This window comes from Chiloscyllium punctatum, chromosome 1 (assembly GCF_047496795.1).
Source record: "Chiloscyllium punctatum isolate Juve2018m chromosome 1, sChiPun1.3, whole genome shotgun sequence".
NCBI lineage: Eukaryota > Metazoa > Chordata > Chondrichthyes > Orectolobiformes > Hemiscylliidae > Chiloscyllium > Chiloscyllium punctatum.
The window spans coordinates 75,691,969-75,716,275 of NC_092739.1; the positions used below are offsets into that span (position 1 = coordinate 75,691,969).

A 24,307-nucleotide genomic window follows, 5' to 3' on the forward strand; every position below is an offset into this window, starting at 1 on the left:
AAATGCTAAAACCAAACTGTTTGCACACTTCCTGAGTTCAGTGGATGATGATTCTTAACCAGGGTCTTTCACAAAGTGTTTGTGTGTCTCATTAAACCAGGAATCTGTCACTTCACCAAACCCATACTAATGTTAATAGTGGCATATTATTAAAAATTTGAAGTTATTATTTAAAACCTGTGCAAGCCTGCATGCTGGAAGGCAGGTGGAAAATTTTGTCTAGTATGAATATAATTATTAATCCCAGAAACCAAGTGCAATGAGTCACTGTGGTTAAATACAAAGAAACAATCAGCCTGTTCAAAACCAACCAGAGTCTGCATCATCTGTAACAGCATGTCCTGCATTTTAAAAAAATGGCACAAGTACAAGAGGTTGATTCATGGACTCCCCTCCACCCAAAAAACCTTTCCATGATACTTTCCAAAGCTCAGATGCTTTTCCCTAACTTTAACCTTTCTGGTCACAACATCGCCATTGACTATTTAAGCATTGAGATATCATATATGTTATTCTATGCAATATGGATAAATACATAAACCTGGAAGTTTTAAAATTGTAAAATTTGAGGTTTTATGTTCCAATGCACACAATTGACAGGCCTTTTCAAGTGTTTTAGTGCAATCTTCTCATTTTTCCAAGATTTTTAGCCTCTGTATGAAGCCATTGTTCTGTAAGTGCTATGTAACTGGTAACTATTTCCACAAGAACAAGTACAGTCTCCCCAGTCGCATCATCAACGCAACTACTGCCACTCTGAAGCAGGGGCGGGTGTAAAAGATATATCAGAAAAAGCATGATTCACAAGTGAGGAGAAGTAAGTGAAAGGGAGCAGGAGGTGAATGCAGTAACTACCAGGCCACATCATATTCCAATAACATGGCTGACCTTTAAAGGTCTCCAGTGAATAATGGAAGCAGACATTTGCATAATAGTGCAACTTGTCACTTTGACAGCCACTGGGATAGGATGGCCACCTACCCCTTTGGATACAAGTCCTATTCCAACAGATGACACCATTTGGTGGTGGTGACCTGGGACAGTCTCAGTGTGTGGTGCAAAGGCCCCTTAATCATCTGGAGGAAATGACAATAGACTGTGGGCTAGGTGAACCTTCTCTGCATCATGAAGGGGAGCTTCTGTTGTGGCTTCTCCATGAAGAGACAGTTTAGCAGGCACTAGATGTTGTTGCAGGATTCAGTGATGTAGATACAATTACTTCAGCCCATATAATGTTTAGTGCCTGATTGCCCATTGAAGGTCCTCCCATCACTCACAAGTAGAGCCTGCTCCCTCAGACAGAAAAAAGACACCTATTCCACCCATTCAAGATTTGGTGGCAGTCACTTCTCATTTCCATTGCACACTTGCAATTCAGATAAAGATGGAAGATATCACAGGGGAATCTCAGGCTCAGCTTCTCAATCTTGGTGACCCTTGTGTTCCTTGCATTTCCTGTCAACATCATCGGATCTGAGTTTCCATACGTTCCCACTCATCTCTTTTATTTAAGATTTAATCTCTCCAATTTATCCCCGAGCCCAGACTTACACTTTAGTTATATCAATTTTCATGATGTAATAAGGCCCCTATCGAAACCGATAGTGACCCTCAATGATTTCCTCCTATCAGGCTCTGGTGAAGGGTCACAGGACTCGAAATGTTAACTCTTGTGCATCTCTCAATAGATGCGGCCACTCCTGCTGAGTTTCTCTAGCACTTTCTGTTTTGGATTAAGAATAGTAAGCAGGCTACTAGCTGGCCAGGAAACCAAGGATTATTTTCAAAAGGAAAGCATTTAGAACATGAATATGCAACATTTATAACAGTTCCAATACTGACCAGTATTGCAGAAATATGGATCAGCATTTCAGCTGAGAAACAGCTAATTATTCACACATCACAGTTGTGTATTTTGGTATCACAGAATCCAGAGCCTTTGTTATGCCATTTTTGGCTACTGCTGCTCTGCTTTAGAGCAATAATTTGGAATCCTACCCTCCATAAACATACTGGTTTCCTAACTCATAATAATTCCTATTCTCCCATCATCTGTGTTCACTCACGACATCTTGATTTTACAATGCTCACTTTTGTTTTCAATTACTTTGATGACCTTGTCCTATTTTTTGTCTTCAAATTCTTCCAGTCCCAGAATGTTACAAACTACTTGTGTTTCTCCATTTCTTGTCTCTTGTGCATTAAGTCTAATTATACAAGTGATTGTAATCAAGTTTTTAAAAAAATCAAGTACTCTGCAAGTTTACAAGACATTGGTGAAACCACTCTGAATTACTGTGCCTGTGATTGGTCTTCTAAGACCAATTGGTATTAAGGGGAAGATGTCAGTGTCTTGCAAGCAATTCAGAGGAAGGTCTACTAGACTAATACCCAGAATGGGCAAGTTGTATTATGAGGAAAGGGTGGACAGGCTAGGCTTCTGTCTGCTGGAGTTTATAAGTGTAAAGCAACTTGACTGAAACATCCAAGATCCTGAGGGGATGTGGGGCGAATGTCAAAAGGATGTTTCCTTTGATGGAAGACTGCAAAACTGGTGGTCACTGTCTTAAGTTAGAGGTCATCCACTTAGGTCAGAGTTAAGTTTCTTTCAGAGGGTTGAAAGTCTTTGGAATTCTTTTCAAAAGGCAGAGAAGGCAGAGGGGGATAGATTCTTGATTAGCAAACGAGTGAAAGGTTATTGGGGGAGGAATATCAAGGAGTGTAGAATTGAGGTCAAAATCAGATTAGCTGTGACTCCATTATCTTCTCGAATATGGAGTAGGCTCAAACAGATGAGTAACCGACTAATTTCTGTGTTTGTTCATATCTCCAATTTCAATCAGTCATCACTGGCAGTCATGTTTTCCACTGCTAGTGTTACAGGCTTTGAAATTCACTCGGAGCCACTCCTTTCTCTCTTTCTCTCTTACTTATTTTAGGAAAAGTCTTAAAATGAATTTGGTCACCTCTTGTTATCTTCAATATGTCCAGTATCAAATTTTGTTTGTTAATGCTCATGTGAAGAGACTTGGGATGTTTTACTACATTAAAGGAGCTATATGAATCTAAGTTGTTGTTAAAGCTTGAGAGTCATGAATATCCTACTGTGCCTCCAAATAGTGGATGAAATGAAGACAGCTGAAGAATGAAGGAATCACAGATGACCTGAACAGCATACAATCAAATACAGGATGATTTGTGCTTATGATCTGATACCATTTCAAAACCAATGAAAGTTCTTCCTACAATTTGCCGGTTTAGTTGCGATACGCAAATCAGTTGTTCAGCTTTGAATCCCTGAATTATTGTGAAAACATCTTCCACCTTGTTGCTGATGTTTCCTTTTCATTGGAAAAGAGCATAGGATTCTCATGTGCAAACGTAAGATTTTCTTTGATGCACACAATAACTATACACTGTGGCAGCTTTTCACAGCAGACACAAGGAAATATTCATATAAACATCCACACCCTTCCTACTTTCAGAGGCCCGAGAAAAGCATTGCCAATCCATAAATCAGCCAACCAATTATGACAGGTTTTTGTCACACCGCCTCCACATCAGAGGACTCAGCTGATAAAATGACTGACATGGTGTTTAGCTTGAAGGCTGGGGCTAACCATAATTTGATCATCCTCATTCGGATATACATTAGGAAAGGAGTTGGTGGGACCAGTCCATTCTTCAGTGTTCCTAGGTGCCACGTCCTCTCCAGCTGTTCGAGAAAGCATAGACTTTTAGACTCTAAGGGTTAAATTATCCTTCTGTACTAGAAGTAGAAGGCAGATTTCAACTTTGTATGGAGTGGTGCTTATGCACCTGAAAGTCGAGTGTCCATAGGCATCTGTATAAACAGGAGACAATGTTAAGAATGGCTTTGGAGAAAACAGTCTCGGACAGGGGGCAACATCCAGAACCAGATTGATTGTTTACTCCCTGGCTGCATGATGGAGAATTTAATACATTAACCTTTGACATTATTTGCTGTGTGTGGAGGAACACTGAAATGTGAATGAGAGGATGGAAAAGAGTACAATGCTTTTTAAAACTTTGCTTCAGCACAATAATTAAGGCAAATCTCTCCTTGCACTACTGAGATAAAACAAGTCTAAAAAACTATACTCAGTTTCCAACCATTGATTATTTAAAATAAGACAACACAGCTGCACAAAGAGATGAAAATACTGAGTAGTGGAGGGGTAGAAATTTGAAATGAAATGCATTTCAGTAACTTTCAAGCGGTTTTGAGAATTTCCAAACAGGTAAGTGTTGCTTCTACCTATCCACGTTGCAGCTGTCATCACAGTTTGTTTGGGGCTGGAGGAGTTAATTTGGTGGGGAGATGGCAGTATCTTGGACATCACAAGAAATCCCAAATATCATGTCTTCCTTGTTATAAACAGGTGTGTACATTACAAATAGGTAGTCACCAAATTCCCAAATGATCATAGAGTTGCTCTCTCCTTAAAGAGAGAAGACTGGTGGTGATTTTATATTGAGGGTCACCCCATTCAACTGAGTTAACCAACCCCCTGACATTGCAGACACAGAAACACCATTGGTGCCATTGTTAAGAACGGCCCAGGGTTGACAATTTTGATATAGTTTAACCAACAATAGCTGTTTGATATTTGCAACCACCTTTAACTTGACTGATAAATATATTAACATAAACAGGTAGCATTCCTACTACAACATTTCTTAATTAATACATGAGAAGACCAAGGACTGGCCCCCTTCAAAGACAAGATACTGTGATAAAAAATCTCAGTTTATTATGGGAAACTGTAAAGAGCATTAGAAATACAAATTAGCCCACTGATTACTGTACATAGGATAGTAAAATAGCTGATGAATTCAAATCACACTTTTTATAGCATTTGTAGTTTGTAAATCACCATGAATAAAACATGCCACACATTATTTATACTCATTATTTAGACTAATGCAACATTTTAAATGCTAAAAGTAGGATAGTTTAGAATATAGGAGAGCTACACCACAGAATTTCTCCACCAAGTTGCAGGCACGACGATGTATTCTTTATGAAACCTGTGAACTGTAAAAAAAAAGCATTTTTCAAAAGTCAAATACTTAAGAATTCTGCAGTTCATAGAAACCAAACAGGCTGATATACACACAAGTAACTGTGTTCGTAGAAACCAAACAGTATGTTATACCCACAATTAAATGTAAAAAATAATCTATACAAAGCAACAATGGAGATGAAGTGATAGCTTTATTTTAAAGACCATAAGAAATATGAGTAGAATTGTAAGGCTACTGGAGTTCTTTCTGCTATTCAATATGATAATTATCTTTCCAGCTCTATTTTTCCACTTTCAGCTCATATCCTTTGATTCTCTGAATGTCCTAATGTCTATCAGTCTCAGCCTAAAGTTTAAGCATCCACAGCCCTCTTGGGCAGACAATTTCCAAAGATTCACAGTCATTTAGTGAATAAATTTTTCATCTGAATACTTTATCCCGAGTGCGTACCCTTATGTTCTCTATTTCATTCAGGAAAAACGTCTCAGTATCAACCTAATCAATCACTGCAGAATCTTGTATGCTTCAAAGAAATACTTCTAAATTCCAGAAAGCATAGACCCAACTTCATCATAGCATAACCCTCTTATCCATGATTTGGAGGTGCTGGTGTTGGACTGGGGAGTACAAAGTTAAAAATCACACAACACCAGGTGATAGTCCAACAGGTTTGTTTGGAAGCACTAGCTTTTGTAGCGCTGCTCCTTCATCAGGTGGTTGTGGAGTATAAGATCGTAAGACCCAGAATTTATAGCAAAAGTTTACAGTGTGATGCAACCGAAGTGATACATTGAAAAAGTCCTGGGTTATTTGTTAAGTCTCTCATCTTTTAGAATGACCATGTTGGTTTCAGTTCTTTCATATGTAAATCTCAGAACTTTTTTTGAAGTTACATTCTCAAGTGAACTTTAACAATAGGTGCCATTTCAGCTAGATAATGCACTGAAGGTGTGAGGTTAAAATCTGTCTGTCTGTGCCCCAATGTTCAGGCTGATTCTATTTCTAAAAAAGGAATTTACAGAATCTGACATGAATTCATGCAGTTTTTGAGCAAAATAAAAAGTTATTTGCAAGTGCAAATTCACCCCACAAGCTTGTGTGTGTGTGTGTGTGTGTGCGCATGCACGTGGCGTGGAGGTGGGGCGGGGGGGGGGGGGGTTGCGAGTGTATGTGAGAGAGTATGTTTATGTGTGTGAGTGTAAAGGGGTATAAGTCTGTGAAGGGTGCGTGTGTGGGTGTAAGTGTGGGGGCAGTTTGTATGTGTGAGCGTATAAAAGAGAGTTTGTGTATGAGAGAGGGTCTGTATGGATGTATGTGTCTGAGGGTATATGGGTCTGTAGTTAGTTAAAAATCACACAACACCAGGTTATAGTCCAACAGGTTTAATTGGAAGCACACTAGCTTTCGGAGCGACGCTCCTTCATCAGGTGATTGTGGAGGGCTCGATCGTAACACAGAATTTATAGCAAAAATTTGCAGTGTGATGTAACTGAAATTATACATTGAAGAATTGATTGTCTGTTAAGCCTTTCATCTGTTAGAATACAGTGATAGTTTCACTGCTTTCATGTGTAAATCACAAAACCCTTTTTTTAAAAGTTGCATTCTCGGGTTAGCTGTTAACAATGGTGATAGCTAGACAATATGTTGAAGGTGTTAGCCCCCTGTGTTAACCTGGTGTTGTGTGATTTTTAACTCTATATACCCCAGTCCAACACCGGCATCTCCAAATGATGGATCTGTAGTGGGTGTGTACACATGTGTGTGACAGAGTGTGTAGTGCAGCGGGGTCACCTGTACTGTGATATGAACCCAAGGTCCCAGTTGAGGCCATCACCATACTTGACTATCAGCCTCTGCTCAGCCACTTTATGTTGTAGCCGTTCCGATCTCCGCCATGGAGAATGGTCACCCGAAGGTCCAAGGCTGTATGTCACAGACCGCTGAAGCAATCCCCAAATGGGAGGGAACACTCCTGGCTGGTGATTGTTGTGCTGTGTCCATTCATCCGGTGCTGTACCTCTGCTCGGTCTCATCGAGGTACCATACCTCAGAGCATCCTTGCCTTCACCCTATACACTGCAGGCAAGGATGCTCTTGAGGTATGGTACACTGGCGAGACTGAGCAGAGGCTATCCCAACTAAACTGGCCTACATGTGATCCAGACCCATAGCAATGTGGTTGATTCTTAACAGCCCTCTGGGCCATTAGGGATAAGCAATAAATGCTGGCCTACTCACTGATACCCATAACCATGAACAAATAAACAAAACTTCAATACCCTTGTTGTAAAAGTCAGAATGGCATTTGTCTTCCTTATTGCTTGCTGTACCTGTATATTAATTTATTGTGTTTCCACTCAATATTCACAAGTTTTACACTTTTCAAAAAACTTTTTCTATTTGTCCTAACAAAATGGATAACTTCATATTTTCAAACATTACACTGCTTTTGCTATTTGGTGTTAATTCAATTAATATGTCTTTATATTTTTGATGCCTCTTTGTATCCTCATCACAGCTGGGAGCAGGTTTGAACTTGTGTGGAGTTGCTTTGATGGGTAAGGCACAATTTTGGATACAGTCCCAGAACACCTCTGGAGGAGCTCAAGTGCCCTTCACATAGATACGAATATGTGTACAAAATGTAGAAACTTATGGACACTATCAAACTGATTGAAATTATGAAGAAAGTACTCAATAAGTAACACCAAAATTGTTAAAGGAAACTGTCAAAAGGAACTGTTAATGGTAACTGCAAAAGCATTTGAAAATTGCTATTTAAGTATTTTTAAAACTGTCTTGGATATTAAAAATGCTTGTTTTCTCACTCTATCTTGTGCTTTCTCATGTTATATGAGAGCTGCTTGACTGATTTAACAAAACTTTCATTATTACAGCAGTTTGCCTGTCACTTCATAGTTTGATTGACAGTTAGAAGTGGTGAATAGGAGTTCCAATGCTTGTTTTCATAAAGGATCGAATAAAGTTAAATGTAGTGAATAACTTTTGTTAATCAATGAGAGGTTTTTGTTGATATTGTGAATTCGTCAATAGAAGAATTTTATTTCATCTCAGCATGGGTACTGAGGTTTGCCCATGGAAGATACTGGATAAGTTGGCATGTTAATTTTGTATTAATAAGTTGACATAAGGGCCATAAAGGTCTTTGGGTGTTGGTGAAGAAACACTGGTTTGCAAAGAGGATATGATGAAACATGGGCAGTGGGGAGAAGGAAATTGTTAACGTGGATTGGCATGGAAGGGATTTTTGAATGTATTAAGGTGAGGGAATGGGGAGGATGAGTTTTTTTTCTGTTATTTTATTGCTTTTTTAAAAAATCTGACATAAAGAACCTTCTACTGCGTCTGCCTCCACACCCAGCAGAAGACACCCTGTTTTCAAAGTTACCCACCATGCCTTGGTTCTCCCCTCCCACCATACAGGACCAGAATTTTAATGTTCTTGGGAAACATAATTTTTTTCCCAGACTGGATTTGTAGAGCAGGAAAAAAAAACTCCCAGGACTGAAAAGTCAAGGTTTTGTCTGTTAAATTATTTCAAAACCCTTTCTCTGTCAATACTAATTTCCTTAAATTCCTCAACCTTAACCCCAGGTTATCACTTTTTGCTGGTATATAATTTAGGGTATGCAACTATGAAGGATGACATAAAATATTTTTAATATCTCCACATTTCCACAATCCTCTTAATTTGACCTATAGATGCCTGTAAAGGACAAACCTTTGCTTTAGCTATTCACTTTTATAGATAATTGTAAAATTTCTAGAATTTGTTTTCATGCTCCAGCCTAATTTAGTCACATTCTATTTTTCCCCTCTATCAACTTTTTGGTCACCCTTTGACATTTTCAAAAATGCCTCAAATCCTTAGGATTACCATTTTTGTTTCTAATGCATAAAGGTTCTACTTTTAATCTAATACTATCCTTGATTTCTCTTGTAAAACATTAATGATCTTTCCAATTATTGTTTATTTAGAGTCAGAGAGATGTACAGCATGGAAACAGATCCTTCGGTCCAACCTGTCCATGTCGACCAGATATCCCAACCCAATCTAGTCCCACCTGCCAACACCTGGCCTATATCCCTCCAAACCCTTCCTATTCATATACCCATCCAAATGCCTCTTAAATGTTGCAATTGTACCAGCCTCCACCAGTTCCTCTGGCAGCTCATTCCATATACGTACCACCCTCTGTGTGAAAAAGTTGCCCTGTAGGTCTCTTTTATATCTTTCCCCTCTCACCCTAAACTTATGCCCTCTAGTTCTGGACTTCCCCCACCCCAGGAAAAGATTTTGTCTATTCACCCTATCCATGCCCCTCATAATTATGTAAACCACTGTAAGGTCACCCCTCAGCCTCTGACGCTCCAGGGCAAACAGCCCCAGCCTGTTCAGCCTCTCTCTACAGTTCAAATCCTCCACCCTGGCAACAACTTTGTAAATCTTTTCTGAACACTTAAAGTTTCACAACATCTTTCCAATAGGAAGGAGACCAGAATTGCACGCAATATTCCAACAGTGGCCTAACCAATGTCCTGTACAGCTGCAACATGACCTCCCAACTCTTGTACTCAATACTCTGACCAATAAAGGAAAGCATACCAAACGCCTTCTTCACTATCCTATCTACCTGCGACTCCACTTTCAAGCTATGAACCTGCACTCCAAGGTCTCTTTGTTCAGCAACACTCCCTAGGACCTTACCATTAAGTGTATAAGTCCTGCTAAGATTTGCTTTCCCAAAATGCAGCACCTCGCATTTATCTGAATTAAACTCCATCTGACACTTCTCAGCCCATTGGCCCACCTGGTCAAGATCCTGTTGTAATCTGCAGTATCCCTCTTCGCTGTCCACTACACCTCCAATTTTGGTGTCAACTGCAAACTTACTAACTGTGCATCTTATGCTCACATCCAAATCATTTATGTAAATGACAAAAAGTAGAGGACCCAGCACCGATCCTTGTGGCACTCCACTGGTCACAAGCCTCCAGTCTGAAAAACAACCCTTCACCACCACGCTCTGTCTTCTACCTTTGAGCCAGTTCTGTATCCAAATGGCCAGTTCTCCCTGTATTCCATGAGATCTAACTTTGCTAATCAGTCTGCCATGGGGAACCTTGTTGAATGCCTTACTGAAGTCCATATAGATCACATCTACTGCTCTGCCCTCATCAATCCTCTTTGTTACTTCCTCAAAAAACTCAATCAAGTTTGTGAGACATGATTTCCCACACACAATGCCATGTTGACTCTCCCTAATCAGTCCTTGCCTTTCCAAATACATGTACACCCTATCCCTCAGAATTCCCTTCAACAACTTATCCACCACCAATGTCAGGCTCACTGGTCTGTAATTCCCTGGCTTGTCCTTACTACCCTTCTTAAACAGTGACACCACGTTAGCCAACCTCCAGTCTTCTGGCACCTCACCTGTGACTATCGATGATACAAGTATCTCAGCAAGAGGCCCATCAATCACTTCTCTAGCTTCCCACGGAGTTTTAGGGTACACCTGATCAGGTGCTGGGATTTATCCACCTTTATGCGTCCCAAGACATCCAACACTTTGTCCTCTTTAATCTGGACATTTTGCAAGATGTCACCATCTATTTCCTTACAGTCTATATCTTCCATATCCTTTTCCACAGTAAATACTGATGCAAAATATTCATTTAGTATCTCCGCCATTTTCTGCGACTCCACACAAAAGCCGCCTTGCTGATCTTTGAGGGGCCCTATTCTCTCCCTAGTTACCCTTTTGTCCTTAATGTATTTGTAAAAACCCTTTGGATTCTCCTTAATTCTATTTGCCAAAGCTATCTCATGTCCCCTTTTTGCCCTCCTGATTTCCATCTTAAGTATACTCCTACTTCCTTTATACTCTTCTAAGGATTCACTCGATCTATCCTGTCTATACCTGCCAAATGCTTCCATCTTTTTCTTAACGAAACACTCAATTTCTTTAGTCATCCAGCATTCCCTACACCTACCAGCCTTCCCTTTCACCCTGACAGGAATATACTTTCTCTGGATTCTCGTTATCTCATTTCTGAAGGCTTCCTATTTTCCAGTCGTCTCTTTACCTGTGAACATCTGCCCCCAATCTGTTTTCAAAAGTTCTTGCCTCATACTGTCAAAATTTGCCTTTCTCCAATTTAGAACTTCAACTTTTAGATCTGGTCTATCCTTTTCCATCACTTTTTAAAATCTAATAGAATTATGGTCGCTGGCCCCAAAGTGCTCCACCACTGACACCTCGGTCACCTGCCCTGCCTTATTTCCCAACAGTAGGTCAAGTTTTGCACCTTCTCTAGTAGGAACATTCATATGTTGAGTCAGAAAATTGTCTTGTACAGACTTTTGTTTTGTAAATATATTTATTAGCAATTTTTTTAAACTTTCCAAACATATAAAATTATTGAAAAATACAATCAATAACAAATTTCAGTGTAATAAAAAGAAAACAAACACAAAAACAATACAACTACTGTCTCCTAACTATTAACCTACCCTCTAATACAAAACAAACCCTAACACTGTGAAAAGCAACACCAAAAAAAAAGAAAAGCAAAAAAAACTAAAAATAAAACAGAGTACAGAAAAGCTACGCTCGGTGCAAAGCTCCCAAACAGAGGAATGGGAGCATTGTATATTTACCTGTATTAACTCAGGAGACCCCCCTCCAGGGCCCAGGGCTTGACAAATCTAACCATCCTGGTTAAACAAATGCCCTAGTTAAGACAACTGACAAATCTGTTTCCAAATAACTCAAGTAGGGCTGCCATGTATTAGAAAAATGGTCTGTTGTGTGGTGCACCATGTTTGTAAAAAAGTCTAAGGGAATGTGCTCCATAACTAATTTCTGCCATCCCAGCAAGCCCGGCGGGTTCTCAGACACCCAATTGATCAGAATATTCTTCTGTGCACAGTATGCAAGAATATTAAATAGTTTCTTCCCATGCCTGTCTAAAGATGGTAAATTGGGTAGACCTAAGAGGAGAGATATTGGGTCTACTTTGACTTCAGTCCTCAATATCCTCCCTATCCCTCCCGTCACAGTGCTCCAATAAACACGGAGCCTGTGGTCTGTCCAGAAGCAATGGGTAAGAGTACCTACACTTATTTTACATTTGGGGCACACTGAAGATGCCCCTTTTTTAAACTTTACCAGATGGTCTGGTGCCAGATGAGCCCTGTGCAGAACTTCTAACTGCGTAGCGCATGTCCTATTACAGATAGAGATCTTTCAAGTATTCTCCCATATGTTCTCCCATGTTTCAGAAGAGATCTCCACTCCTAGCTCTTGCTGATTAATATCCTGCCAGGCCCTGCCATCCAGCAGGCGATAGAGGGCACTAACCAAAAGGGTGCTTGTGGAACGTAGCAACAATCTCTCTGTATCGGGCTTATAGGGCTTAGTGAGAAGCGTAGTCTTCTTCGGGATGAACTCCCTAACCTGAAAAAAATGGAAAAGATCTCTGCTGGGCAACCAGTATTTGCAGCTCAGTTGCTCAAAAGACATCATAACCTCCCCCTCAAACAAGTCTCCCAAACTAGAAACTCCTCTCACTGCCCAGAGTTTGAACCCTGAGTCCATCATCCCTGGTCGAAACCCTGGCATGCCATCTATAGGTGTAAGTGGCGAAGTCTTGGATAAACAACCCTCACTCTGACGCATCGCCCTCCAAGCCCTGACTGTACTAATGACAATGGGGTTCCAGCAGTGGTCCATAACTGTCCTCATCTTATCCATGAACAACAGGTTAATAAGAGGACACTTTGCTTGGGAGGCCTCAATATCCAGCCATATTGAGTTTGGATTGTTACCTACCCAATCGCAGACAAAGGACAGCAGGGAACTCAATTGATACCTCTTGATGTCTGGGAAATCAACTCCTCCCCCTCTTTGAGGCAACTGCAATTTGGTAAGTTTGACGAGGGGCCGCCCACGATGCCAGACAAAGGAACCAAATCACCCCATAAGCTTTCGCAGCGTTGACCTGAGAAACATTATAGTGAGCATACGTATGGGATAAAGCAAACAATGAAGAACATTCATGTTAATGAGAGATATTCGGCCCAGCCATGAAATTGGAAGAGCCTCCCATCTCTGGAGACCTTGCTTAATATTGTCAAGTAAGTGAGCAACATTAGTCCAAAATAACAGATCAAACTTGGGGTAATAAAAATGCCAAGGTACCGGAACCCTGCCCGTGACCACTTAAAAGGGAACTTAGGGCCACCTTCAACTTCTGGTACATCCTTAAGTTTCCCCAAAGGCATAGCCTCCGATTCTGCAAAGTTAATGTTATACCTTGAAATAGCCCCAAATGAATTGATACATTGTATCAAATGGGGTACAGAGGTCATCGGGTTTGATGAAATCAGAAGGACATCATCCGCATACAGTGTAATCTTGTGTCCCCTCGATCTCACTTCTGGAGCGGGTATGTGGACGTTCTGACGAATGGCCTCTGCCAGCGGCTCTATCACCAATGTGAACAACAACAGTGAGAGGGGACAGCCTTGCCGGCTACCTCTTCCAATCCTAAAATTCACAGACTTCACCCCGTTGGTCGTGACCGCCGCCAGAGGGTGGTGATATAAAACTCACCCACCGAGCAAGGACCCCATCCAACTCAAACTGTTCTAAGACATAAAAAAGATACGGCCATTCCACCTGGTCAAATGGTGTCTCCGCATCGAAGGAAATCACCGACCCCTGAATCGAGCGTTGCTGACAAATGTGGACCACATTCAGCAACCTTCTAATATTATTAGAGGACCTACGGCCCTTTATAAAGCCTGTCTGGTCCTCTTTAATAATATGGGACAACGCCCTTTCCAGGATCTTGGACAGAATCTTGAAATCTGAATTTAATAGAGAGATGGGCCTGTATGAGGCACAATCCTCAGGGACCTTCCCCTTCTTAAGAATTAAGGAAATATTAGCTTCTCTCAAAGATGGTGGTAGGCATCATGCATATAGGAGTGATTGTACATCTCCAACATTGGCCATGACAGAATCCCTATAAACTCCTTATAAAACTCACCTGGAAGACCATCAGGGCCAGGTGCTTTCCCACTCTGAAGTTGCCTCGCTGCCTCCTGTATTTTCTGAACTGTCAAGGGAGCATTAAGGAGAGAGGCATGTTCCAAGGTTACCCCAAGGGAGGTCAAGGTTCTTAAAAAAGGTCTCCATTTAAGCCCTCTTGCCTTCACAACCTTCAGACTGATACAGAGTAAAAGCTCCGAAAAGCCTCATTAATCCTTTTAGCATCGTATGTAAGGACCCCGGCGCTGTCTCTAATTGCAGTAATGGATTGGGGAGCACGTTTTTCCTAGTCAGGTAAGCTAAATACTTCCCTGGCCTATCCCCATATTTGAACAACCTCTGTCTTGCAAAAGCAAGTTCTTGGTGTTTTGTGTCCGTATTGAATTCAAGGCAGCCCGAAGGACCGTGATCCGCTGTAGCTTAGTCACCAAAGGCCGCGCAAAATGTGCTACCTCCGCAGCTTTCAACCGCATCTCAAGTAGACGCTGCTGTTCCTCCTTCTGTTGTTTCCAGCTAGCCAAGTAGGAAATAGCTAATCCCCTAGCAAAGGCCTTAGCAGTCTCCCATAGCATAGATGGACTACTAGCCATGCCTGAGTTGATAGTCAAGAATTCCTGAAACTCTTTCAAAAAGTATTCCACAAATTTGGAACCCTTAAGGAGAAAAGGGTCCAAACTCCAGTGCCAAACCTATCCCTTCACTCTTGGCCTTAACCTCCAAATATACTGCCGCGTGATCAGAGATAGCTATATTCCCAACTTTACAACCCATAATCGAATCCAGAAGGGCCGAGGGAGCCAGAATGAGGTCAATCCTCGTGTGACATTTATGTGGGTTTGAAAAAAAGGTGAAGTCCCTGCCGGTAGGGTGAAAACATCTCCAAATATCCAGCAACCCCAACTCCTCGCAAAAGTCGGCCACCTGCTTGGCCTGTGAAGAAATAGTTGGGGGCCCACAAGGCATCCTGTCCACTGTTGGATCCAAAGGATAATTAAAATCCCCCCCCCTACAATAATGCGCCGTGTTCCAAGAGCACTCAACTTAGAGAAAGCACTAATCAAAAATTTGAGGGGATGTGCCGGAGGAGAGTAGACATTTAAAATGCCATATTCCTCCCCATGTATCAGGGCTTTAAGTATCACAAATCATCCCTGCTCATCTTTCACCTGCTCTAATAATGTAAACAAAAGATTTTTCTGAATAAGTACCGCCACTCCCCTACTTTTAGTAGTAAAGGATGAAAAGAATACCCAGTCATAACCCCCCTGTTGTAATTTCAGGTGTTCCCCATCATCAAGATGGGTTTCCTGCAACTAAGCAATATCAACCCTTTCCCTCTTTAGGCTAGAAAGCATGTTTTTCCTTTTAACAGGCGAATGACTTCCCTTAATGTTCCAGGTGCACCATTTAATAAGACACTTAGCCATATCCCCTTTCTGAGACCCTTGAACCCCTCGGAGGGAGAACCCTGCTTACAAAGTGCCGAGCATAAGTAAATAAAGACTCATAGCATCGAAAAATTATGTATACAAAAACTACTCAATCATAACTGTAAACAACTATTACTACCAAAAAACTACAAAGAAAACCAACTACAGAACCTTGAATGGAAGACTCTTCCCCCTGCCCATAGGGGCACTCACCCTACCCATCCCCTCCTTCACAGCTCCTTCAACCCAGACTGTGCCCCAGCCTTAGGCCAGAAAAAAAAACAAGGAGATGATCCTTAACTCAACAAAAAAAAGACATAGTCCAGATGAGCACTCCACCCATCCTTGGCTTCATGTCACCCCTACTTGTGACTAAAAGGGAAGCAGAACAAACAAGAAAAAAGGGGGAGAGACAACAAAGAACATGCACAAAATTTCTGATCAGAAAATCCAGTTATTAAAAAAAAGGAACAACTTATTGCAAAGTCTTTTCTCCCCTTTCCAAAATGGAAATTATTAGGGAGAAAGAAAGGAATAAAAAAAAGGAAGGTAAAACATGGGGAAAGATAGAAAAGAGCACAAACATTAACCATATTCTACTGGCCAATCCGTCTATTTTAAAGTGTCCACAAAGTTTTTAGCCTTATCCGCTGAGACAAATGTATAAACTGAGTCCTCGGGGCTAAAATGGAGAACTGTGGGGTATCTCATGGAGTACTGGATACTCAGGTTCCTCAGCCTCTTCTGAACTTCATTGAAGGACTTCCTCTTTTGAATTACAGCTGCTGAAAAATCATGTAAAAACATAATTTTTGACCCCTTGTACAGCAGTGCCAGCAGATCTTTTCGCAGGGATCTGGAAACTTCTATGACTTTTTGCTGGTCCTTATATGAATGGAAGTGCACCAGGACTGAGTGGGGGTGTTGCACTGGGCCTGACCTGTGAACTGTAAACCCGATAAGCCCTTTCAATCGGCAGCTTGCTGGACTCGATGTGAAGGCCCAAAAACTTCGGCAGCCATCTTTCAAAGAAGCTCACTGGCTGCTCACCTTCCTCACCTTCAGGGAGCCCGACAATTCGGAGATTTATCCTCCAACCTCGATTTTCGAGGTCGTCGATATAGTCTCGCAAGGCCCGCACCTCTCGCTCCAGCACCTGGATCTGACTGGATGAGGACTCCATCGCAGCTTCCGAGGCCTTAGTTGAACCCTCCACCACCTCCAGTCTCTCCCCGAGGCCCTGGATCTACTTCTCATGCTTCTGCAGCATGGCTGCGATAGGTTGGACCTGGGCACGAATCTCCCCACTGGATCTCCTCAATCACAGTCGCAACTTTCATGGGAAGTCTCTCCATCTCCACAGCCAATTCCTGTGAGTCTGTCAGGTTCCTGGGGGGGGGGGGCGTTCAGGAGAGGCTGCTGCTGCTGTCTCTGGTGTGGAAGGTGCTGCAGGGGAGTGTCCTGCTGTTTGCTCACTGCTTTTCCCTTTGGCATCCTTCCAAATCCCAAATATTAACAAATATGTGTTCTGTAAGGTTTTAAACTAATAATTCCACAACATAAGTTGGCCAGGGATGGCAAAAGACATCGGTATGCCTTGGCTGTTAAGCAGAGCTGTCCACAGCAGTTCTGCAGAATCTCCACCATCTTGTCGATTCCCCATCTTGTACACACTTAACAAATTCCTCTCCATCTAAACCCTTAACACTATGGTAGTCCCAGTCTATGTTTGGAAAGCTAAAATCCCCTACCCTAACCACCCTATTATTCTTACAGATAGCTGAGATCACAAGTTTGTTTCTCAATTTCCCTCTGACTATTAGGAGGTCTATAATACAATCCCAATACGGTGATCATCCCTTTCTTATTTCTCAGTTCTACCCAACTAATTTCCCTGGATGTATTTCCAGGAATATCCTCCCTCACCACAGCTGTAATGCTATCCCTTATCAAGAACGCCACTCCCATCCCTCACTTGCCTCCCTTTCTATCCTACCTGTAGCATTTGTATCCTGGAACATTAAGCTGCCAGTCCTGTCCATCCCTGAGCCATGTTTCTGTAATTGCTATGATATCCCAGTCACATGTTCCTAACCATGCCCTGAGTTCATCTGCCTTCCCCGTTAGGCCCCTTGCATTGAAATAATTTATTAGTCCTACCTTGTCCCTGCCTGCCCTGACTGTTTGATTCGCTTCTGTTCTCAACTGTACCAGTCTCAGATTGATCTCTTTCCTCACTATCTCCCTCGGTCATTACCCCCCCACCTCCGCCCCCCCCCCCTCCCCCAACCTTACTAGTTTAAATCCTCCTGAGCAGCTCCAGCAAATTTCCCTGCCAGTATATTAGTCCCCTTCCAATTTAGGTGCAATCCGTCCTTCTTATCCAGGTCACTTCTACCCCAAAAGAGATTCCAATGATCCAAAAATGTGAATCCTTCTCCCATTCATCTGCTCTATCCTCCTATTCCTGCCCTCACTAGCTCATCGCACCGGGAGTAATTCAGATATTACTACTCTCGAGGACCTCCTTTTTGAATTCCTGCCTAACTCTCTGTATTTTCTCTTCAGAATCACAACCTTTTCCCTTCCTATGTCATTGGTTCCAATGTGGACAATGACCTCTTGCTGGCCCCTCTCCCTGTGAGAACATTCTGCACCCTCTCTGAGACATCCTTGATCCTGGCACCAGGGAAGCAACACACCATTCTGCTTTTTCTCTGCTGGCCACAGAAATGTCTGTCTGTACCGCGGACTACAGAATCTCCCAACACAATTGGTCTCTTGGAAACCGACGTACCCCTCATTGTATTAGAGCCAGTCTCAATACCAGAAACTTGGCTGTTTGTGCTATGCTCCCCTGAGAATCCATCATCCCCTACATTTTCCAAAACAGCATACTTGTTTGAAATGGGTATAGCCACAAAAGACTCCTGCACTAGCTGCCTATCTCTTTTACCTTTCCTGGAGTTAACCCATCTATGTGACTGTATCTGAGACTTTCCCCCCTTCCTAGAACTGCCGCCATCACATACTGTTGCTGTTGCAAATTCCTCATTGCTTCTAACTGTCTGTCCAACCAATCCACTCAATCTGATAAGATTCACAAACAACAGTATTTATGGCAGATATAATCCACAGTAACCCTTAAACTCCTACAAGAAGCACATATCAAGAGTATTAAAGGCCATGTTTGCTCCTTCACAATCTACAGACCCAGAAAATATCACCGTCTTATTCCTCAACAAACACTGCCCCAGATTAAATTCATAGTTATGGTTTATATTTTAAGTTTAATCAAGAGGCATATATTCAAAAACATATAATCAAGAAATAACCCACTGTACTCACTACTGCAGACTTTCTGTAGTCCACTTAAAACAATTAACTTATTTGATTCTGTGCTGTCAACTTCACCCAAACAGGTTCCTCCAAGATCAGTTGTGAATTTCACTGTTTGTTAATTTTCCCAGACGCACTCCGATGCCCAGCGATACATGAATTCAAACAGCAAAGGCAGTAACTGTGCAGCTTCACTGCTGTGCCAGTTTCTTTCCCTCTCTCTCCTGCACTGACCTCACCATGTGCTTCCTTTGTCTGTTCTTCTCCCTTTTAAACTGCTGTTGTTTTGACTTTTTTTTCCAAAGTTCCAAAACAATGCAACAGCATATAAAACAGTAACTGCTGCTCCTGGAATTCGAGGAAATCACCTCCAGCACCAAAATTACCTCAAAAAAGGAGCAGCTGTTACAGCCAGAAATTTTTCCCATCCTCCATCTTGGATTACCCAGAATCCATTTAATGCAATATATTTTTTTTGAACATTTTAAATTACTTCTTTCAACATTTGCCACCCTTTTTTGCTACTTTTTTAGTCAATGTGACAAATCAATCTTAAACAGCCTCCCCCTTATATCTGCGTAATTAGTGTTGTTCAAGCTTAGCTTTGTGCTTGGAAGTGCAGTTTGATGCTCTTAACCTTGGAATGGAATTCGTATTGTATTATGGTTGCTTTTTCCCAGTGGGTCTCTTACTGTGAGTTTGTTAAATAAAGGTGCTTTATTAACCAATACTACACATAAAATCGTAGTGCCTATTTGGTTCAACAATATATTGTTCCAGGAAACTGCTGTAAAAGATTCTATTAAGGTTTCTTTGATTGATCTAGTCCAAGCAAAGATTAAACTTTACTTTGTTACAAGTTCAAATTATTTGTCACATACTACTCTGTGCAATGGTGAAACTACTGTTAGCAGACCTATTAATATCACCCATTGACATAATCTGACTACTGTTATTCCTAATTTCCACCTTTATTAGTCCTACTTTCCTATCTTCTGATCTAACACCTCTTTCTCACAACCATCTTATGGCATAATTTATTATCAAGGCTGCTCTTATTTCTTCTCCATTCTGCCCATTATTTGGAATGTTGTGTACGGTCAAATAATATTTTCCAACATTGGTCACCTTGGAACCATGATCCACAATAACTGAATTAACACAGATTAGGTAGAAGCACACAATCATAGATCAATGTGCTGGTATTTTCAACACAGAAAAAACACAATCAAAAAAAGTCAGATTTTGTTGCAAGTTAATTTGTCTTCTATTAATGTAGCAAGCTTTAACCAAGCCACATTACCAGTAGGGTGTGGAGGCTTTGGAAAACCAGGATGTTGTCTGGCTTAGAGGGTATTAGCTATGAGGAGAGATTGGACAAACTTGGATTGTTTTCACTTGAATGTCAGAGCCTGAGTGTCGACCTCATTGAGGTTTACAACATTATGAGAGGCATAAATAGGATGGATAGTCAGAGTCTTTTTCCCAGGGTAGAAATGTCAATTACTAGGGGACAGAGGTTTAAGGTAAAGTTGGGGGATTGGGGAGGGGGTTAAGTTTAAAGGAGGTGTGAGAGGCAAACTTTTTCACACAAAGGGTGGTAAATGTCTGGATGCACTGCCAGAAGGGGTGGTACAAGCAAATACTATAGCAACACTTCAGAGGCATCTTGACAGATACATGAATAGGCAGGGAATAGACAGATATGGACTATGTAGAGGCAATACATTTTTTGTTTAGAAAGGTGTCATGTGTCAGCTCAGGCTTGGTGGGCCTGGGTTATATTGTACTCTATTCTTAAATTACACTAGGAAATTCAAATAATGAAGGAAAACACAGGAGAATGGAGGAAATAATCAACAAAACTTATTCTTATTTGTTTCAAACTTTGACCATTTCTAATGCATCTGGGTACTTTTTACTTTATGCAGTGCCCAAAATTAGTAGCTAGCTCAACCCTCGAATGCACTTTGATTTTCAGTTATTGAAGAAGCAGCTCACTGAACTTGCATCTCTCGAGTTCTCAGTTAGAACACCAAATAGTGGCTGGTCTGTTTTCAAACATGAGAGAGAGAAACTTTGGAATTTGGAACAAATGTTAGTGTGCTCCTTGGAATGATCAAGGCCAGAATGCATATGTGGTATTGATTCTGTGGGCTTTGGAATCTCACAGAAAGGTGAAAGCAGCCCCATGCAAATTCATTTACAAACGCACCTACTCTGACACAGAGTCAAAGTAGACACCAGTAGATCAAGTCAGTAGACACATGACATCAGGTTATAGTCCAACAAATAGCTCCTTCGTCAGGTGAAGTCAGTTGGCATTGTGTGACTTCTGACTTTGTCCACCCTAGTCCAACCCAGTAGATTAAGCATCCTTTCTCATCAAAACAATCCAGTACAAGCTTAATTCCTGGACAGGATGGAAAGTCAATTCCTGGGAATTTCTTGCAACTGTTTATAGCCTGGTTCAACCAATTTTAGTAACAAATTTAGATTTGTTTTTAGAGCCACATTTTTTATGTGTAGTGTTATCAATGTTGATCAAAATAAAATGCACAATCTCATTCATTTTGTTTTAATCCATTCAGGGGTTGTGGCTTCGTGGACTGGGCCAGCATTTATTGCCCATCCCTTCGAGGTGGTGGTGGTGAGCTGTCTTCTTGAACCACTGTAGCCTGTTATGATCCAGCAATGCATGAAGGAAACATGATATATTTCCAACTCAGAATGGTGAGTAGTTTGAAAGGAAACTTACAGGTATGGTATTCTCATGTATCTGCTGCCCTTGTCCTCCTAGATGGCAGTGGCTGTGGGTTTAGAAGGTGCTATCCAAGAAGCCTTGGTGAATACCTATTGTGCACCTTGTAGGTGATACACACTGCTATTACTGTGTGCTGCGGGTGGAAGGAATGAATGCAAATCAAGCTGGCTGTTTTATCTCAGATGGTGTTGAAGAGGGTTAAGTTAGTTAAGAGTTAACATTTTGGCTATATAGTTAGAAATAAGTGAAACTAGAACTCAGAAAAAAGGCATTAAACTGTCAAATTTAGTAGCTATCAAAAGCTTTGGTTGAGGAACAGATGATGCCTACAAAAACTGTGGGAAAACATTGATAATACGGGACAACACATGGATGTTCAAGTGTAGGAATTATAATTACAATATGCATCCTGTAATCTGCATAATGTGTGAAGGTGTTCTGTAAGTCAGTGAGCTTTGATCTCTTTTAAAGTTCTCTATGCATGCACAAAATAAATGATCTTTATCTGTTCTTGTGGAGTCATCTATCAATTTGTCCAGTGCCCCTACTGCAGTCAAGCTTATGTTGGAACTGCACTCATTCAGGTAAGTGAGGAGTATTCCAGCATTCTCCTGTTTTGTGTCTTGGAGGTAGTGAACAGTTTGGGGAATTCAGGAGGTGAGCAACTCAACTGAAGTTTCCTAGCATTTGTCTTGGTAATGAAGCCACAGTTTGACTAGTCCAGTTCAATTTCTGGGTCAAAATCCTGCAATTCCCTCCCTAATTGCATTGTGGGTCAACCCACAGCATATGGACTGCAGCAGTTCAAGAAGGCAGTTCAATACCACTTTCTCAAGAGTATCCAGGGACGGGCAATAAATGTTGGCCAGTGAGCGACATTCACAAACCACGAGAGAATGAAACAAGCAAGTAGAGAGCAGAAAAAGACAATGGAGAGTGGGATTGAAGAGGATGGAAATGTAAATGGAGATAAAAAGGGAACTAGAACTAAAAAGACACGAGCTTGAAGAGAGAGAGAGAGAGAATGGGCATTTCAGGAGCGAGATATGGAAAACCAGCTTAAAATTATAAATAAAAAAAGAGATATCAGGTCACTGAGCCCACAGTGAAAATTTGTTTCAGTAAAGCGGATGACATACTGTTAGTATTATTTATTTCAGGTTACGGTAGCAAATAGACTGCACTGATTTTGCAAATGTCAAGAAATAATGTACCTGATGTCAGCAGGGTTTATGGGTGGGGTTGTCTATTGAGATTTCTTCCAATGGTCTGGGATTCCATGGGGTCTATTTTTGCCGTCATGATGGTCACAGCCATGATGGGGCCTACTGGAAGACATAATCTTGTAAGTTATTACAAAATATCAAGCATGTTCCCAAATGCAAAATCACTGGAGACAGTTCACTGAAATTAAACAATGGGTTATACTTTACAACTTCCCAAACCAGTGAATTTGGAGGTGGCTAAGCATGTAAAATAAAGCAAGTGATCAGCCCACCATCCTTCTACCCAGCTCCATTCTGTCCCCCACATTATACAGGGATGGTTAAAGTGTCAGGCAGCCCATCCTTAGGCGTACTGAGAATTGGCAGTGAACTGTTAACTATCTCTTAGAGTCACTTTCCACGTCCACCACAATTTTTCAGCCAGACCTAGGGTCTCCAATCTCTGCCTACCCACTTATCTTCAAATCTAAGAAAGCTGTTTTCCTGGTGACTATCTGTGCTCCCAACAGTGGCTGCCACTCTCCTTCGGGACTGCTGTGACTACAGAATGCCTGCCAGTCCTATTATACAGGAGCTATCTGCAGTCTGGAGGTAGGGAGTTAATTTTATCTCTATTGGGGGTGTATGTTTCACTCTGCAGTAATTAGGGCCATCTGGGGTGCCTGGATTGATGGTTGGTACAGTGTTGACCGGCACTTATCCCCATAATCACTTGCCAATAATTCACCCATTAATTTTGCTTCTCACTCCACAGGAACTCCCTGACTCATTCCAATATTTTCCATTATTGTAATATCAAGGATGGAAGGAAGCCATTTGGCTCATTAAGCATCCAATAGCTCTTTCATAGAGAGAAATCTGATTGATCCCCTTTCCTGGGCAGAATCTTCCATTATGGTGTCAAAGTTTGATGGTTCTTGTCAGGCTGAGCATGGCTTCTGCTTGGAGATGGATCGGTTTTTGTTGCACATTAATGCAATTCCCACCTCATTTAACTCCCACCACTGTTCCACAAAGGGGTCAAAGATCCTGGTGCCATTCATTGCCCACAAGCCAAGAGCATCTCCTCGGCTCTTAGAGTGGACATGTGCAGCTAAGCATTCCTGTCTTTCCACACGTTCCTGGTCAACCAGCCTCCAACGGCCGAATAGACATTACCCCAAGATAAATTCAATGGGGTGTGCCTATTAAATTCCAATCTTGCACCTTCATTTATCTTCTGTACTCAGTGCAATTTAGATTATCACCACGCGTGATTAAAACATCCAATATCAACTGGGGCATGGTACAGCCAAAAGCTTCCCCCAAAGAAACAAATCAGCAGATTTTCCCTCCAAGAGCAGTAACCTCCCTGTTGCATGCTTTTTTTAGGCAGTCAGAAATCAGAAGGCCAATATTGCTCACTCATAGAAA

The 24,307-nt window shown here is 41.5% G+C and overlaps 1 protein-coding gene across 3 annotated transcripts in view; it reads right to left on the reverse strand.

Moving 5' to 3' along the window:
- Nucleotides 1-4,750: 4,750 nt before the first annotated feature.
- The window catches only part of ociad2 (OCIA domain containing 2), a 41,179-nt gene continuing 21,622 nt past the window's right edge, over nucleotides 4,751-24,307 (reverse strand). For 2 of the 3 annotated variants that reach the window (XM_072569129.1, XM_072569149.1), the window contains exons 6-7: nucleotides 22,883-22,996; nucleotides 4,751-5,059 (exon numbers count right to left, since the gene is read on the reverse strand). In XM_072569129.1, coding sequence (XP_072425230.1) covers nucleotides 22,915-22,996 — 82 coding nt within the window. In that variant the 3' untranslated portion in view covers nucleotides 4,751-5,059; nucleotides 22,883-22,914. The remainder of the gene's footprint in view (nucleotides 5,060-22,882; nucleotides 22,997-24,307) is intronic. The other variant, XM_072569139.1, reaches the window with a different exon arrangement.